This window comes from Hippopotamus amphibius, chromosome 11 (assembly GCF_030028045.1).
Source record: "Hippopotamus amphibius kiboko isolate mHipAmp2 chromosome 11, mHipAmp2.hap2, whole genome shotgun sequence".
Classification (NCBI taxonomy): domain Eukaryota; kingdom Metazoa; phylum Chordata; class Mammalia; order Artiodactyla; family Hippopotamidae; genus Hippopotamus; species Hippopotamus amphibius.
This window is the reverse complement of record NC_080196.1, coordinates 57,189,064-57,208,129: the sequence shown is the minus strand read 5'-3', so window position 1 is coordinate 57,208,129 and position 19,066 is coordinate 57,189,064. Positions and strand designations below refer to the sequence as shown.

Here is a 19,066-nt window from a genome sequence, read left to right as displayed (position 1 = left end):
ATATAGTTAATGCTTTTTATTCTTAGTACTGAAGGTTTTTACTGAAAACTTTAGACCATCTTTGTATAACCAGTGAGTAGCGTGGTGGTTTGCATAAACATGGGTAAGAGAAAGAGTACGTTTTCCTTGAACACTGTACTTAACCCAGTCCTTTTCAAAAATCTAATTTATATCACATCCATCCTTACATCTTTGTCTAGAGTTGGTTTCGTACACTTTTCTCATTCTATTATTTTTTTAACCTTAGCCTTACATTTTTCTTTTGATAACGGCTTTTAAGATTTCTGGTAACCTGTTTTTCTGGATAGGAGTTGAATGACTAATATATAATTTCTGTTTTGTGTAACTGCTTCTGTCTTAAATGGAAAATGCAGGTAAATGTCAACAGATGTAAAAGATTAGTACAGTTACGATAGTGACAAATTATCCACAAAGTACTTGGATGTTTCAGCTTAGAGAATATTCCATTTTATATGTTTTTGCATTGTTTCCCTTTGCCATAATAATAGAAGCAGGGGTGGTTACGTTTATACCAGCAGATATTCCAGAAAATATTAATATTTCCCTTTTACAAAAGGAACACACATTATGCATCCATAAAGGCAGACATTTTAACACAGATCCTGGCTGTCCATTAGAATCACCTGGGGTTCTTTGTGGGGCAAGGGGACCAAAGCAGTTTCAGGCCCATCAGATTTAATTGGTCTGGGATTTGGCCCAGGCATTGGTATTGTCCAAGAAGCTTCCCTGGTGAATTTAATGGGCAGGTGGATTTGAGAACACCTGAAATATCCCTTTCAAAATTGAGCCTTGTATTCCTCTCCATGGTAGATTTCTGAGATTCCCCTGTGGCAAGATTGGGAGAAACCTTATATAGTCATTAAAGCAGAGAATGAATGAGGGTTCATTTTTTCCTAACGTAATATGTAGCAGTTGGTTGTATCCTACTGACACCACAGTCCTTACAGCCTTCTCAATGGATCCTTTTCTCTGTTTCCATTTCCTACATACCGCAGAGCTTAGAGCGGGGCCTTGTGTCCTTTTTGCTCCCTAATGCCACTTCCAAACCATTTCTTTCCTTGCCTTCTTAAAGAAGAAAAGCATAGACCCACACCATGAAATCAGACAAATTACCTACTGCTGACCATCAACTGCCTATTTCCCTGTCATTTTCATTCATTGAAAACTTTGATTGTCTTCTTCAGGCCTGCTGCTGTGACTTCAGCATCTGCATGAATAGTTTAGCCATGACTGACCCTCTTAGGGCCTTGTCCTCCTCATGTAAAGCCAGCCTTGGCTACTCCCTCTTATCAATAGTAAATTTACCCTTCAAAATCTTGATCCCCTGCTTATCACTCTCTGACCGACACCTTCTGTCCTTATAGCTCTTTTTGTTCCTTCCTCATCCCTCTCATACATCTTTATCTAGTGCTATAATCTCACCTGCTAAAACCCTAACTGTAATCAGAACTGTCTGCCTTACTGTTTCATTGGCAACAGCTGTATGTTACTGCACAAAATCCTACAATTATGGTATTTTCACCATTGGTTTTAAATCAGTGGTCCTCATCTGGGGGCTACTCTGCACTCACCTTCCCCCCAGAGCACATTTGGCAGTGTCTGGAGATGGCTCTGGGTGTCACAGCTCGGTGAGTGCCACTGGCGTCTAGTGGGGAGAAGTCAGGGATATTGCTAACATTGTACTCCTGTCCCGTTCCTTCACTCTCCTTCACAGTACATCAGCTTTTAAAAGTTCTCACTGTTTCCATTTACTTGTCTTCTTTCTTCCTTCAGCCTTCTCCAGTACGTCTTCCAGTCCTACTCTGCCACTGAAAGTAGTTTTATCAAAAAAACCCAGTTACCTATGCCAAATCCAGCAGCCACTTTTGCTTCCTAGAAGATTTGACACAGTTGACCACATCTTTGTTCCTAAAAACCTTTCTTATATTTGGTGTAACCCACTCCTCTATTTCTTTTTGCCTTACTGGTCACTCCTGCTTCTTTGCTGATACCTTCCCTCTTCTGTCTCACCTCTACATATTGGACTATTTAGAAGTTCCATTATCGGTATTAAGAGTTCTGGATCTTTTTCCCCTAAACCCTCTCCTTAAGTATTTACATCTAGACTTGTGACTATATTTATATATACATATATAAATATATGATCCAAATGCTGATGACTCCAAACTATGACCACCAACCCTAACACCTCCTCTGAAATATATCCGACTGCCTACTTGACATCTCTACTAAGAATCTAGTAAAGATCTCAAACTCAGTATGTGCCTAAAATGGAATTCTTGATTCCCTGCCCTGAATCCTGTTCTCCTTTCATTCTTTTTTTTTTAATTTTGATAAATAACTATACTTCCCCATGCAGGCTAAATCCTTGGTGACATTCAGTTCCTCTGTCCTCCGTTTCACTAAAGCCGTCAGCAGGTGCCATCCATTCCATCTCCAAAATATAGCCTGATAATGTCTGTATTATTTCTTTTCCACCTGGACATCTGTGAAGTAGTTTCCCTTCCTCCATTCTTATTCCCCACGGGATAGCCAGTGTGGACTTTTACAAAATGCATATCTGAGTATATCACTCCACTCTTCAAACTCACTTGTTTCCAGAACAGTTAGAATAAAATCATACCCCCCTAAGATGACTCTTGTCCCCACCCCATCAATCTCTGACCCATTTCCCTGTTTTTTCTTTATTTTAAAAACTCTCTTGTCAGTCAAGCAGGTATGAGATTTTCTTCACCAGTTTACTGTGTGAGCCCCCCCTCCAGAATGTAAGCTTCATGAGTGTGTAGAGACCTTGTTTTTGTTCTGTTCGCAACTGTACCCTTAGTGCCTAGAACAGTGTTTAGAGTGAGTACTTAATAAATATGTGTTGGTTGAATGAATAAAATTATTATGTGAGTAGAAATAGAATAATCTGTGACATGCTTTTTATCAATTCCCACAGGGAAATCAGTAACTTTTAAAACTATAAGTTAAAGCTGCTTAACTATTATCATACTCTTTTTTTAAAGAGTATAATTGAGTTGGGGCCTAATTTGATTAGAAGATTATATCAAGGTAGAATTTTTTCATTATAGTCCCTGATTTTCATGGATAATGTAAAATTCAAAAATGGTGATGAAGTAAGTAATCTGAGGTTCGTATGGGTAGTCATTTGTCTACAAGTTCTGTATTACAGGTCAAGTCTTAAATAGTTTTATTCACTTTTTTATATTATGGGTAAGTAGATGGCGGCAATAAAGGTTCTTCACAACCTAAAATCCTGACTCCCATCCCCTAGAGAAGACAGTGCAAGGCACTTGTGTTGACACTTTCACTGAGACCAGCTAAAAACCTTCATTGCCTAAAACCAGAGCTTTCTTTACTCTCCTCCATCCCTAAAGTCAGACCTGGACCCCCTTTTATCACTGCAGTGCTCGGGGCTGCTCAGGTCACACCTGTCCCAGGGGAGAGTGTTCTGGAGCAGGAGGTGGCTTGTGCCCAGTGTACACTTACTTACACCTTTCCCCACATGGCTCCACCTCGGGAGATTAAAGTCTGGAATAGTAACATTCCTTCTGCTTGTTTGGAGGAAAATGAAAAGTTTGAGGATCGATGAGGATAAACCTTTAGTTCCCACAGGGGCCAGCATACTCCAAAGGTGAAATTATTTAGATATCTTGCGCATTTTTAGTGTAGAAGAGTGTGAGCTATTTTCTCCTCCATTTAGGGTTGCTCATATCCAGACCAGTCACTGTATTTTCTAAGATGGTGGGATTAGTGTCCCTTGGAGGTTACTTACGAATGATTAGTAGGATCACACTACTTCCCTGTCACTCATTTACCCGTGACACACTGAGGTGGTCTTTAGGAGGCAGATTCTTGTCAGCATTGAGTGAGACAGATCTTCACTGCTTAGTAAAGTGTTAATTAATGGTATAAAGCAGATTCCCCTTAGCTCCCTTCTAAAAAGAATATACTTACTAAAAGAATGAAACAATTTCATTATTAGATAGTTACTCCAAAAGTGTGTTCCCTAGGGGGGAACCTAGAAATGGCATTATATCAAGACCCTAGAATAAGATATGTTTTCAAGGCTTCCTTTTCACTGAGACAGCTGGTGAATAAGCTCACATTCTATTTTCCATAAGAGTAATAGTAGTCATTATAAAGATCTAAGTACCCCTGCTTCTAGAAGTGCGCTTAATGTGAGAAAGAATGGCAAAATTCTAACACATTGCTGTTCTGTTTTTCTTTCCCACTCTCTTAGGTATTCTAATCTTATTCTGAATTTGTTTTCCTTGATGGTGGATGCAAACATTCCAGATATTGCTCTTGAACCGGATAAGACTGTGAAAAAGGTAATTTTTATACATCCTCAGATTTCGTAGTCTGCTTTTCATATGTAAAAAAATTAGGGTCTTAACAACCTATTTCCCCTTATCCCGACCCCTAGACTCTTAAGTACCATGAATTAAGAAAGAGACTTTGTGTATATTTTTATTTCACATTCCTTGATACAACAGCCTCTCAAGTCCTCTGCAACAAGTTTTATCCCCTTCCCTGTTTGTACACACAGTCACATGAATAGGTCACTATATCAAGAGAGAAAGCTTACTCTAACAGCCCTTGCTTTCTGTCCTAAAAAGTTTAGCTTCTCTTTAATATGCCTACTGGGATGCCTGATTCCCGGTACTCCCAGGCTGAGCATGCTAAGAATGAGAAACAAAATACTGTAATAGGATGTAGAAGCAAACAGCCATTCTTTATCCTTCCCATTCATACCCTTGCTTACAGGGGTTTCTTACTATGTCAGGAGAGTAGAGACCTGCTTTTTAACTTAACCTGCAAAGAGAAGAACGAAGGAAGAACTGCACATAGGTGCGCAGTTATTTGGAACTGTCTTACCCTGAGTTGCAGCAAGAGATAGGAGGAAGGGTAACAGACTTGAAGATTTTTATTCAACTTAATTTCTGACTCTGATTCATTGAGGCAGGGTGTATATAATACACTTTATTTATGCAAAGATAACATAAAATGATCTTAAATATCAGTGTAGTTATTAGTATTGAACTTGAAAGATAGTGTAGCTTTTTAACTTACAGAAGTATAAAATTATAACAATATAATAGATGGAATTGCCCCGGTGGTTGAAAATAATAATTGGCACCAAAAGCCCTAAGTTCTGATGTAATTGACTCTGAGCATTAGAAAAATACCTCTGTGGCTTGAACATTGTCTTAGTCCATTTGGGCTGCTCTGTATAACAGAATACCAGAGACTGGGTGTCTTGCAAACAACAGAAATTTATTTCTCATGCTTCTGGAGGCTAGAAGTACTAGATCACGGTGCCAGCATGGTCAAGCTAAGGCCCTTTTTGGGTCAAAAACTTGTTGTATCTTCATAGGGTGGAAGGCACTAGGAAGCTCCATGGGGTCTCTTTTGTAAGAGCACTAATCCCATTCACGAGGGCTCCACCCTCATGACCTAAACACCCCCCAAAGAGTTTGCCTCCTAACACCATCACAGTGGGCATTAGTATTTCAACATGGATTTGGGGAGTACAAAAATATATACATCTTTGCAGACATGAATGAAGCTAATCTCTTTTACCTAATTTTATGTCTTTGGCAAGCAATGAGAGGGATTTTAATGTAAATAGTTTGTTGCTTAACCATTTAAGAAAATTATGTTCTTACTAGGATTTCACTTGTTATTATCCAGGAAGCACTGTTTCAACACTCCCTCCCCCCAAACTAGGAAATGGACCACTTATCACACTAGGTTTTGGCGTGGGGTATTTTTTGTCAACTTAAGCTCATCCCTCAAGAAACATAATTGGTTGCTTCTCAGCTAAAATTGATGACTGTACCAGATTTCAAATGTTGTTGCCTTTTTTTTTTGCATTGCTGTTTTCAGGATCTGTTTTTGCTGTTTACTTTAAACCCATTTATCTCTGTCATATGTTCACTCTTGCCTGACTTCACTCGCATTCAGAAGTCATTTACGAAAGTTCTAGCAGTATTCCAATTTCTTCCGCCAGCTAAGTTATATAGTTCTTGTTCTTATTAGATCTTTTGTTTCAACTTTTGCTTCTCTTTTAGAGAATCATGATTTTATTGTTTAAGCTTTCATTACTAGCTATCTTTATGGCATCATCTTTTAATACATGAAGCAATTCGTTTTATGGGGGAAACAACACATGTATATTAGTCATTTTTCTTTACACTGTTTACTCTCTAGTTGTTTATTCTAGTTGCAATTAAGTGAACCTTGAACGAAAAGTATTTTACCATATTTTTCCCCAAGAGGATATTCCATGAAAGATTGATTTGCTTGCTGCTATTTTATCAAGAACGTGAAGTAATCAATTGCAACATAAACTTGACTTTAAAGTCATAATACTGTTGGAAAGTGACACTGCAGTAGGCTAAAATTCATGTTTCATATTGGTTGGCTTTTGTAAGAAATAGACATAGGTTTTTATACTTTGTGAAATAACATTTGCTGTCATTACTTTGAAGTCTTACTACGTAGAAATATTTTGCATGGGCCTCATGAATGAAAGCCAGCTGGAGAAAGAGCAGCACATTTGAGGCTGAAGCCTTCAGAGAAGTACAGATTATTCAAATTATTTAATCATAACAAAGTTCAACAATATTTTCCTTTCTTCATAACATATTTTAGTACACATATGTCAATTTCTTTTTATGCTGTTTTGAAACTGATTGTTCGGCTTTATTGTGCTTCACAGATCATTGTGTTTCTTACAAATTTTGAAGGTTGTAGCAACTCTGTGTTGAGCAAGTCTGTTGGTGCCATTTTTCCAACAACATTTGCTCATTTTGTGTCTCTGAGTCACATTTTGGTAATTCTCACAATATTTTAAATAAAGGGTATCTTATCTACCTTTGAAAGACAGTGCAGAGGCTGAGATTTACAAGTCTGTATCCTTTTGCTTGAAGGCACTCTCCAGATTGTTTTGAGTGCAGCCTTATTAATGAGGTGTAAAAAGACGGAGTTTGGAGCTGGTAGGGATAGCCAAGAAGTCAGGGGAGAAGCTCTGGAAAGGTGAAAGTCACACAGGTGACTTAGGGGACAATAACAAGTTGCCTAACATAAGTCTATATATATGATAACCAATCAGCCATTTATATGCCATTAACCTTCCTTGTTATAAAAGAGAATGTCTTCATATTTGGTAAATAACATTTCCTTTATATGCTAAATACATACCTTCTGTTTGTAATTTAAGCACTTATGTAAGTATGCAAGTTTAGATACATTGGGTTAAAGTTTTATTTTGATTCTCCTGCCCTATAATTTTTTGATGTTTTTAAAAGATAGTTTCAAAATTGTCAGACGTGACCTCTATAAGTAGAAATCAAGGAATATAATGGATTAAACTCTTTAACTGGGATCCAGAAATAGAAGGGAGAGTTGATTGAAGGTATACTTTCAGATCTCCCTCTACCAAATTATCCTTCACTTATTACACCAACCTCTATTTTACCTCCTCTTTCCTGAGGCTGCGGGCTGTGGGATCAGCTGGTGTACTTCCAGTGCCGTTAAGAGGAAAGACCACTGAGCTGTAGTGCTATCTGCCCTTTCTTCTTCCTGGTTTTATAGTAGTTAAATTCTGTACTTAAAAGGAAATACTAAATGTGGACCACTTTTTATCCACTTGGAAATCCCATTTTCTCTTAGCCTGCCTTTTCAGAAGTATATTTGGGTCATTTATAAGAGGAGAAAGGAGTGAGTACAATGGTTAGTGCAGTAGCATGAGCTTGTCTGGAAGTGCAAGCCACTTATCATCAGTTAAAGGTCCCTGGGTTGGCTTCATAAATTCTCCTGAGTCTCAGTTTCTGCACCTTATAGATGGAGATATCCACCTCAGAGCCATCTGAGAGCTGCGTGAAATACTGTGTGTAAAGTGCTTTGCACAGTGTTTAGCACAAAGTAGTCATTCAGTAACACTGGCTTTTGTGTTTTAGGGAACTATTCTGATATATATCTCTAATTTTTCAGTACTTATTGCTATTGAGAATTAACTGTATGTTTTAACATGAAATAATGAAAAAGTCCTCTGTCTTTGGAAATTTTAGGCCAGTTGAAGTAGTTCTTTGCAGAAGTACAGGGACCTCCTATAGGAAAGGAGACATTTTAGAAGACCTAGTTTAGTTTATTGTGCCAGCAGTTGACGTATTTCCTATTCTTGTACAGGCAGAGAGGGTGAGGGAGAATAGTAATATAAGCTTACCTTGATGTATCCATTTCATAAAGTGAAGGAGATTGTTAATAATTAACTATGTCGCAGTTTAAATCTTATGTCGTAGTTCTAGCTTTGAAATGCAAATACTAAAACACACCTTTGAGTTAAAAGAACAATTTTTGTCCTTTTTTAAATTTGCAGGGCCTAACAGAATTATATTTTCTATTCACTTTAATTTTTTTCTGCAAAAATATTTACAACCAACAAAGATAGGATGACATAAAGAGCATATAACAAAAAGTAAAGTTCCACATTCAAGAGAGTAGTATTCAGAACTCCTTATAGGTTATGAATCATTTCTTTGGCATAGAAGTAGCTTATTGTAATAATATCTATATCTGTTTGTTCTTGTCTCTTCGAAATGTGTGTGTTTCTTTATTGAAAAGCTAACAGACTGTGACCTTGTAGGTTCAGGATAAGTTCCGTCTAGACCTGTCTGATGAAGAGGCGGTACATTACATGCAGAGTCTGATTGATGAAAGCGTCCACGCTCTGTTTGCCGCAGTGGTGGAACAGATTCACAAGTTTGCCCAGGTGAGTTCCCTGAGGGCACTGTGTTCATCTCAGCTCCTCCGTGTACTACCCTAGAATCCTCACAGAACCATACCTTTCCCTGCCAACGACATCTTCCCTGGTTTTCTGTCGAGCCTTCTTGACATCTCACCAGCCTTCTGATGTGAACGTGTTTGATGCACTAGTAACTCTAAGAGGAGAATGTCCCACTGACATGTGCTTAGTAACTAAATTGTGAGCGTCAGCATAGGTGTGTCTGTGCTTTGTAGTCAGTGGTGACTCTAGACCCTTCTTGAGAATGATCTTGGGCCTAGCAGCGGCCTTGACAGGTGAGACTTGGACACATGTTGGGTTTTGGTAAATGGTTAAGTGCGAGGAAAGGAGGTTAGGCGCTGAGAAAAGCAGTGTGTGGCACACACAGAAAAGGTCTATCTGTAGATTTACGGTTAGCAGATTCTTTCCCATAAATGTTTGAGGGAAGCCTTTTTAAGTAGGCCTTGATGATAAACTTCAGATTTAAAACCTGTTCTAGTTTTGAACTTCATACTGAGGATAATGACAGAAGTGGTTAGCAAACAGAAAACAGGCCCTTTTCCTCTCCCACATCCTCACACGCCTCTCCTTGTGAACTCCTTCCTGATTTTACACATTCAGTTAATAATTTTACTAGTAACCCAAGCTCAAAGCTTGTCTGGTTTTTTTTTTTTTTTTTGGTTTTGTTTTGTTTTTTATAAATTTATGTATTTTTTATTGGCTGCATTGGGTCTTTGTTGCTGGGCGTGGGCTTTCTCTAGTTGTGGAGAGTGCAGGCTACTCTTCATTGCAGTGAGCAGGCTTCTCTTGTTGCATAGCACGGGCTGTAGGTGCACAGGCTTCAGTAGTTGTGGCATATGGGCTCTAGAGCGTAGGCCCAGTAGTTGTGGTGCACGGGCTTAGTTGCTCTGCGGCGTGTGGGATCTTCCCAGCCCAGGGATCAAACCCGTGTCCCCTGCATTGGCCGACAGATTCTTAACCACTGCGCCACCAGGGAAGCCCAAAGCTTGTCTGTTTTAACTTCTCCCTCACCCAGTATACAGAATGTCACCAAGCCTTGTGAGTTTCTTTAGCCATTTTTTAATTATTGTTTTCTGTCATTTTCCCACTATTGACATTTTAACCCAATTGTTTTTTACTTTATGTTAGGTTGGGTAACTAAAATCCTTCATAACTGTTCTCTCTGCTTTAGTATTGTTTTATCTCTCAGCATTCTTATCTTTATTCTGCTAAATATTTCAATCAGATACATCTTCACAAAATACTGTTTTACCTTGTTTGTTTGTTTTTTTAAGTTCAAACGTGAAAAGTGTTTCCCCAGTGCCTAAAAGTGACATCCAGTCTCTAGCAACTCAAGGCCTTCCAGACTGTTGTGTTCTAAGCTTCTTTCTAAGCTATTCCCCTAATACTTTCTCTCAATATTTTTGTTTTCTTCCATTTCTCTGACTATTTGCTGTTCCACGTCTTCAGCCCAGAATATGCATCTTCTTCATAATGAGTCGTCTGTGAACTCCTGCTTGCTAAAGTCCAACCTGTTCTTCCAAGATCTATTCTTAATGCCACTCTGATTCATCTTCCTGTGAATATTAATAGTACTTTGTACTTTTATTATGAGTTTCACTTACATTTTGTTTTCTATTATAGGTGCTTGGATACTTACCTTATAACTCCTGAAATGAAATTTTTTTAAAGGCTGGGATGTGTATCATTGACCCAGAAACACAATGCCTTTAAACACTTTAGAAATATCTAATAAACATAAGGGAATTTTTTTCCTGTAAATGTTAGCTGATACTCTTTCTGTCTCTCACCAAAAAATGGTTCTTGTCTCTGAACACCAATCTGAGTCATATTTTATTATAAGTGCCAACTCAAGGTTTGCTTCACGTCATTAAGCATAATCACTTCTCAGAGTAAATTGTGACTCAAATGGTAAGTGACTTGTCAAAGTCACCCAGCTAGCTAATGGCAGATACAGCACAGCAGAACATTTTACAGCTATAAGGAAAAAAAGCCCAGAGAGGCATAATGACTCAGCCAATTGCATGTGTCTAACAAGGGACAGAATCAGGGCTCGAACCCAGATCTTTTGATGCCGGTGTTCAACCAGTGATAAGCTAGGTTACTTTCTAGCTTATCAAACTTGGGTCTTCTTTATCAGAATCCTGTATTCTTTTTTATTTTTTATTGAGGTGTAGTTGATTTACAATGTTATATAAGTTTCAGGTGTACAGCATAGTGAGTCACAAGAATCCTATATTCTTTATCCCAAGATGTTAACTTGAAAATACTCATGCTGTCTTTTATGTTTCTTTAAATATGTCACCTGTGCTCATACTATTGTACAACTGAAACAGTATCAATATAAGAGTAACATAAGGATATTAAACTTAATTGGAACTTGCTTAGGCATTGAAGGGTACCAGAGATACTAAATAAGGTCTTAACTTCACTTGTCTTTTCAAATTATAAAATTATAGATACATACTTGTTTCTTAACTAATCTCTGAGGAAGTTTATTTTCCCTTGGAAATTCATATTCCTGCATATACATTTTCTAAATATTGATACAAATAAATCACATGTACTCTCGAATTTTGATGATCAGCATCTTTTTTTTGGTCATTCATAGCGTTTATTATAAGGATGCATTTTGCTAATTGACTTATGCTAATTTTAGTGCATTCCTAATAATCACTATGGATTATAGAACCCAGTTTTTTAAAAATGGAGGTAGACAGATACACGTTAACAAAAGTTATTTCTGCAAAAACGAAATATTCTTAAAAACGACTAAAAAATTGCCAGATACAACTATTATGTTTAAATGCAGAGAAGGCTTATTTTATTCCATCACGCCATTTGCTGGGAAGGGTAGAGATTAAACACTGCAATATTTGTTGCTTAGCAACACCCACCTATTAGTGGTAGAAATTTTCCACTGAAAAACACTTTTATTTGGGTCATTGTCTTTGGAATTGCATCATCGGGACTCTTCTTCCCTTTGAAATGATCTTTAAAGGGCTTTCTAGTCTTGTCTGTGCAAAAAGGTGGAGATCACTTAGTTGGATCACTTCCTGCTCTAAAACTGTGGCTTTCAATGCATATCTCTCATATTGCAGCCCATTTCTTTCCCGTTTCTGCTTTTTCCGATCTGTCTTCGCTGATGGATGGTAGAAGTCTGAAGAAAGGGCATGTGATTTCCATTAATCTTATACATATTAAGTCTAATTAAATGAATCTTTATAGATTAAGGTTAGAAATATATTTTTTTGCACACTAAATGTAAAAAATTAAGAACAGATTGCATTCTGAAATTTTACCTAAGTTCCAGCTCAAGATACTAAGAACATATATCACTGCTATCCATCTGGCAAGAACCCTTACTTAGCCACTGTGGTGTTCAACGAGGAAGAGCACAGGTCCAGGCAGTGGGTCACATGAATGTGCAGTCCCATCTATGCACTTTTACCTGAAGAGAAGCCAGCTATACACACACACTCTTAAACTTGAGGAGATTTAAAAAAAAAAACAAAAAAAAACAATGAAAGGAGGAAAATAGTGTGTTTATTATGCCTGACATTTCCCCTGTGTCTAATAAATGTGTCAGGGACTCCCTCTGAAGTGTTTCAGATCCCACGTTTCTCCCGTAACATGACATCTTACAATGTTGAATGTGATTCCAGTATTGAAGGTTCTCATTTTTTTTGTACAACATGGCCTCTAAGTACAAGCCATCTGCCCCATCTGCTGCTCAAAGAAATAGGTTTTTTGCATCAGTACTGAGGGGAAAGCTTCCTATTTTGGACTCTGAGAAATGACTCTTAATATGTGGTCTTCTGAAGGGCTTTTCTTGAGTAATTTTGTTTATTTAAATTCTGTTTTACCTTTATGTACTGACCTTAGTACTTAAACCCAGTGTAAGATGTTTCCATTGTAACTGCTCTACTTTCTCATCTACTTTGAGAAGGCATAGATGCAAAAGATGCCCTAAGGAGAAGAGACTAGGGCATCATTTCTGATTTTATATTATATGGACCTTATTTTACCATTAGGAATAAAGAACAGCAATGTAAAATATTTCATTGATCAAAACATAAAGTATTGAATTCTGTGGCCAAATAGAAATTCTTCTGTTCTAAAACCAAGTGTTTTTTAGTTTAGTAAATATTTTTCTAAAGAGTCAGATGATTTCCCAGACCAGTGGCTTAAATAAATAACACCAGTATATCATACAAAATTATTCTGTATCCTTTTGTGTCCCAATCTATCTCTAATATATTTCAGTTATGCTGGCAGGAATAAGAAGGACTACAGCAAAGAAACCACAATAGTAGCAATAGTAACAGCCTATTGAACACTTAAATGTGCCAGGAATTATGTAAGCTTTTTGCTCTTTAATACCTCCTTTAATCCTCATACCTGTGGAGTAAGTGTATCACCAGGCTTGTTTATAGATGAGAAAGCTGAGGCTTAGATAGGTTAAATAACTTGCCCAAGGTCTCAAGGTTAACATGTAAAAAAGTCCAGATTCAAACTCAAATTCTGGGTTGTAGAAATAGACAGTGGTTTCTAAATAAAGTTTTTCTCAATTTACATCTGTGTCTTAACTTACTAGATATGAATAGATGATGTGGTGAGTGGTGAGTTTCAAAAATACTTGTACATTTTTAAAAAAATGATCTTTAAATTTTCTCTCTTTAATCTTTCATCTGAGCATCAAAATAAAAAAAATTTTTTTTAATTTTAAAAATTTAAAAACTAGCCATGCAGATAGCCAATAGTGTATGACATAAAAAGGAGTTATTGAAAACAGTTAATCCCAGATAAATATGATAAATATGGGATAATGTTTATTTTGCACATTGGCCAAAACCGTTAAATTTTTATTGACTCACAGGTGCTCTCTTGTTGCACTGCAGTCAGTACTGCCGCACAACTACATTAAAACCTATGATGTTATAAACTATAATATAAGCACTTGCTACATTACATATGTTTTAAGGTCTTAAAATTAGTTATCATAATAGCAGCACTCAGCAGAATGCCCATAACTTTCAGCTAAAATTCCCTACAGTTTATTTTTCATCCGTACAAACTTAATTTCCTTATCTTCTCTAAAGAAAGTTTTCAGACACTTGAGTGTAACCCATGGTAAGACTTGCCTGTTTGCTTCATGATCGACTTTTAATAAGATTATTTATAATGCTAACCATTGTTCTCCTGTGCCTCTGTTACATGGAACTGTTATGTCAATTCTTCAGGTGTACTTTCCCCCTTAGGTGCAGACACTTGGAAGTGTTTAGGAGATTGTTAGAGACCATCTGTTCAGTAGCAGCATTTTTCTCACATATACAGGTGTGGATACACAGGTGTGGTTTTTCATTGTTTCCAGGGTTTTAGACGAACTAGCATGTCAGTGAGGAACTTTCGTAGTTTGGCTTTAATCTGCATTTTCAACTTTCATCATCTTCTACCAGCCTTCTAAAAGAACCTTCTTTGTATCCCTGATGAGCTACCCCATGACAATTCCTATACGCAATATCTCTGCTTCCCCAAACAGTACACCTTTGTTCTTTGCCTGGAATGAGATCCCCACCCCTTTGACCAAACTTTTAGGTGTGTGGTGGGGAGGGGGGTATGGGGGTAGGGGTAACTGTTTCTTTATATAAGGTTCTTGTCTTAAAGTAACTTGGGGTCTCCCACAGCAGCTGAACTGTTCCTGGTATATAGTAGGCAACAAATAAATGTATGTGATTTTATATAAGTGCCAAGGACCATTTGAGAAGAGTAGTTTCTCTGATACTGCCTTTAAGAAAATATTTAAATAGCTTTTTAAGTTATAAATTACATTCCTTTTATTGGCATTAAAAATAAATCTTACCATATTCTCTCTAGAATTGCCACTTTAAATTGTATCAAATTAAAATCAGTCAGCATCTTTCCCATCTATACACATACACACGCATGTGCACACACAAACACAAACACATTTGTAAGCAAGGTTCTTTTTCCTTCACATTTTCTCTCAGAGTAATAATGAGGTGAAGTTCATAGAAACAAAGTATTGTTGCACGTAAACAGCATTCTTAATTCCTCCAAGATAAGCCTGACTCAGAGGGCACAGGAGATGTGGATGACTCACCCAAACAAAATGACCAAGAGAGTGGGAGACTGTACATTAAAGACAGCATCTTCAGCTGTTGCACATAACTTTGAGATAATTGTGAGGGTGCCTAGCACAAAACAAGTGCTAAAAATGCTGATATCTTTTATTTCTGCTTCATATTTTAATGCTGAACACTGTTAATGTATTGGCCCCAAAACAACTCTTGACTGGGCCTTTCTTATTCTCTCAGGACTACTTCCTTTGATTTTTTTCTTTTTTCGAGAGCATTTCTGTACTCTGTGTTGTGCATTCACTGCACTCTGTGGAATAAATTACAGCTCTTCACAGTCTCTGAAAATGTAGTACCAAGAACTAAGCTCACTACTCAAAATATTAATCATCTATCATTGCAGAATTCAGTGGAATTTTTGCCTTCCTAGTGCTAGGTTTGTCTACCATGTGGTAATGAGGTCATATTGAGCTTACAGTTAGCAAACATCCCCTCCCCTAAATATTTGCTCATATAAACTGATTTTTAAGCTAAGTCTCAGGAATCCTGTACATTTTAGTGCATTGAAATCCTCTTCATGGCATGTAGTAAAGTAATAATTTCACCTTTTTTTTAATAGAATTTTTTTTAAAAATTGAGGACCAGAATTACCTGAGGGTTTTTTTTTTTCCTATTAAAGAATTATATGTTTGTCTCTTTCTAAGCAGTTTTTAAAACTATAAACTTGTTTCTCCATCTTTGTGAACAGTGAAGCTAATTATTTTCTGTTTCCTTGTTTTTAATTTTTGTAGTACTGGAGAAAATGAAACTGGGTTTGGCTCATCAAGATGCTTGTTCTGTAAGAAAACTACTTTAGAAACAGCATGTGTATAATGAAGACGGCAAACTAACAAGCAAGGAGGAGAACGTTTAGTCTTCAAGATACCATATATCCTAAATGCTACATGGTGCCTGAATTTTGTTTCCTTGGATGTCCTTACAGTCTTGAAGGGTTTGTTTTGAAATATTGTATGTATTTATTTTCAAATGTACACATTGTTAATAAGCTAAGACGTAGGAATTTTGTTCCCGAACCATGTACATATTATGAGAATCTGGAGGAGTTTTATGTTGAGATATAAAACCTTTTAGTCTTTAGGTTTGAACACCCATGTTCTTCTTCGTCTCTTCGCATCAGGAGAGCAATTACATGAGTCTGATTTGTCTCGGTTTTGGTTGTTTGCTTGATGTCTCCCTCCCTTGCTCCCTTTCTCTCTTCTTCCTTCTCCTCTCCCCCTAGATTTTTTATTTTTTAACTTTTTGGCCTAATCTATAATACTTAAAGTTTAACCGTTATGGCCTATTCTTTTATACTTTGAGAATTGTATTTTTCAAATAGGATAGTCATTTTTCTTACCTACAAACACTGGTTTTTTGTTTTGTTTTGTTTTGTTTTATTTTTGTGTAGTTCTCATTCTCCAAGGTTGTAAGCACATAAAGCTGGGTATAGAAATGTAGCTACTGAATAACTGGCCAAAAGGTACTATGGCAGCAGCTTTTCATACTGAGCCTAAGACATTTTTACATATAAGCATAAATTGTCTTTCTACAATAATTTTTTTTAATGAAAACTTAGTTTTCAAGAGCTTTTAAAAATAACTCCCCTAGACCTGTTAATGTAATATATCCTTTCCGATTAAAGCAAAATAATTTTTGGTCTTTTAAGACTAGAAGTCCTATTAATCCATCTAGCTTTTTTCTTCATGGAACTTTAAGGAAAAGGAACAAACACAAATGAGAACAACACAGCAATCATCTTTGCAAATTAATGTGTGCAAAGTCATGTGATTTTGTTTTGGGAGATAAACAGTATCTCAATCTTTTGGTGCTGAATAAATAATATCAAATGACAGAAAAGATTAAGAAGGTTAAATTAAGGCAGAGTTTCAGAGAATGTCATTAATTATGATGTTTGTCACCAAATTCATACCTGAGTTTGCCTCGTTAGAGTGGAGTTACCAGCTGGAGAGCAAGCATATAATTAAGAGCTATCTTAGAGGCATATGGAATGTAACTATTATAAAAATATACATGCAGATCAGAAAAATGGTAAAGATGCAGAGGGCTTCACAAATTATCCTAAGAGAATAATGACTAATCTAATTGGTAGGCTCCATCCTCTATCTTGCTTTTTCTTTGCTTTACATATTTCCATCATTTTTTGTTGCCTAGAATTTTGTAACCAATCCTGCATTCGATACTTTTAGTACTATTTCTATTGGTACCTCTTCCAAAAAGTTTTCTCAAAATGACACTGCTGAAAGTGACCACTCCAACTTTCTGAACTCTCTTAATTCATTTGTAGCTTTTTAATTAACACTTAGTAGGGTATTTTTGCTATAGTTGCAACTCCTGTTAACAGAGGTTGGCAGACATTTTCTTTAAAGGGCCAAGATAGTAAGTATCTTCAGCTTTGGAAAGCATGTGATCTTGGTCACAACAACTGAACTCTGCTGTATTAATAAAACCATCATAGACAACATGTAAACAAATGGCATGGCCAGATTTGACCTTCAGGCCATAATTTGCTGACCCCTGTTTGAATTAACTGTAGGGCAAACTGTATCATCTTAATCATCTTTATAAACTCTATAAAATTTTGCATAGATAGTAACATGTATATTTATATTACATGCTCTGTAAATACTTTTTGGACTAGTATGAAATTGTATAATAGCTAACACTTAGAGCTAGTAAGGAGGGTTGATCATGAGTAACCTTGTATTCCGTGCAGACTTGATAGGGATTAGGAGGGAGATAGAGCTTTCTAGAAAGGAAGACAGGTATTGACTGAGGATGGATAGTGGCTTTGGTTTTGCAGAAAGTACTTTGGCTGTGGGTGGTGAGCCCACATCAGAAAGAAAACTGATTCATCAGTCTCAATTTCTGTTGCTCAAACAACCTCTGTGCGCCTACTATTTTCCCCAGATACCATTGTTCTTAGAATATAGTCTGTATTTTCCTTTACTATCATTGCCATTTAGATTCTTTGGCAAGTTTTATAGTGTTTCAAGCACAATGCTTGCTTTGAGTTTGAAGAAGGTGTTTGTAAGGCACAGTGCTTTAATTAAAAATTACGAGTGCACTATAGTATTCAGAGTCAGATTTCTGGGTTGGGGAGAGAAAATGCAAATGGCAGCCACCGTGAGTGGGCTGTCAGAAAGGCGTAAAGTGTGGTTCACATCCCTAAACAAGGGGTTGGTACCACTTGATTTTTGTTATTCTCCATATACTCGGGTTACATGTTCCCCGGCTCATTTGTATTATAGAGTTTTCAGGTGGGTATATCATAATAATAGTCAACATTATTTACAAGGCCTTACTATTACATATCAGGATTATGCTAATTGCTTCATATGCCTTATATCACTGTTCTGTATTGCAGTCCTGATATAGAATTGTCTCCGCATTTTCCAGAACTTTAAGGCACGTGATTCATCTGCCCAGTGTAAGGCTGCAAAGTGAGAGCAGAGTTAAGGATTTTAAGTTGTGTTACTCAGATTCCAGTGATCACAGTCTTAACCAACAAAATCTCCTGGCCTTCATTTCTCACTGAGACAGCAGTTATAGTACTGACCTCTAGTGTGTGCATGTAGGTGTATTTGTGGTCCATTAGCCTGGAATCCCCCCCAGACAAAGCCTGTTTCTTCTTTTTATTTTTTATTTTTGTCATGGACAGGATTACCAAAGGTACAGGCAGCAGTCAACAAATTAAACAAATTTCTAAGAAACTGAGTCGTGTCATCATGCCACATACTCGTACTTGCCTTGAAATAGGAAATGTCATTCAGTAAAAACATACAGCAAAGTAAATCTTAAACATGCAGCTATTAACCTACAGTCATGATGTACTTTATATTTTTGCACATAGATCTAACATTGCAATTAAAAACAACAACAACAAAAACCAGATTGAGACTTTTAGAAGGATTGGAGGTAGGTAAATTTCAAAAACAACATGAATTTTCTATAATTAATACAGAAAATATACTGGTTTTACCAAATGAATAATTTGATATGCTAACACTTCACCATAAAGAATGCACACCAGCTGGATAGGGTCCTGGCACAGGAAAGGACATGAGCTAAAACT

The 19,066-nt window shown here is 36.9% G+C and overlaps 1 protein-coding gene across 2 annotated transcripts in view; it reads left to right on the top strand.

Moving 5' to 3' along the window:
• The window catches only part of PIK3C3 (phosphatidylinositol 3-kinase catalytic subunit type 3), a 137,101-nt gene extending 121,022 nt beyond the window's left edge, over positions 1-16,079 (top strand). For both annotated transcript variants that reach the window (XM_057698880.1, XM_057698878.1), the window contains 3 exons: positions 4,268-4,358; positions 8,678-8,803; positions 15,726-16,079. In XM_057698880.1, coding sequence (XP_057554863.1) covers positions 4,268-4,358; positions 8,678-8,803; positions 15,726-15,740 — 232 coding nt within the window. In that variant the 3' untranslated portion in view covers positions 15,741-16,079. The remainder of the gene's footprint in view (positions 1-4,267; positions 4,359-8,677; positions 8,804-15,725) is intronic.
• The last annotated feature ends 2,987 nt before the right edge of the window (positions 16,080-19,066 follow it).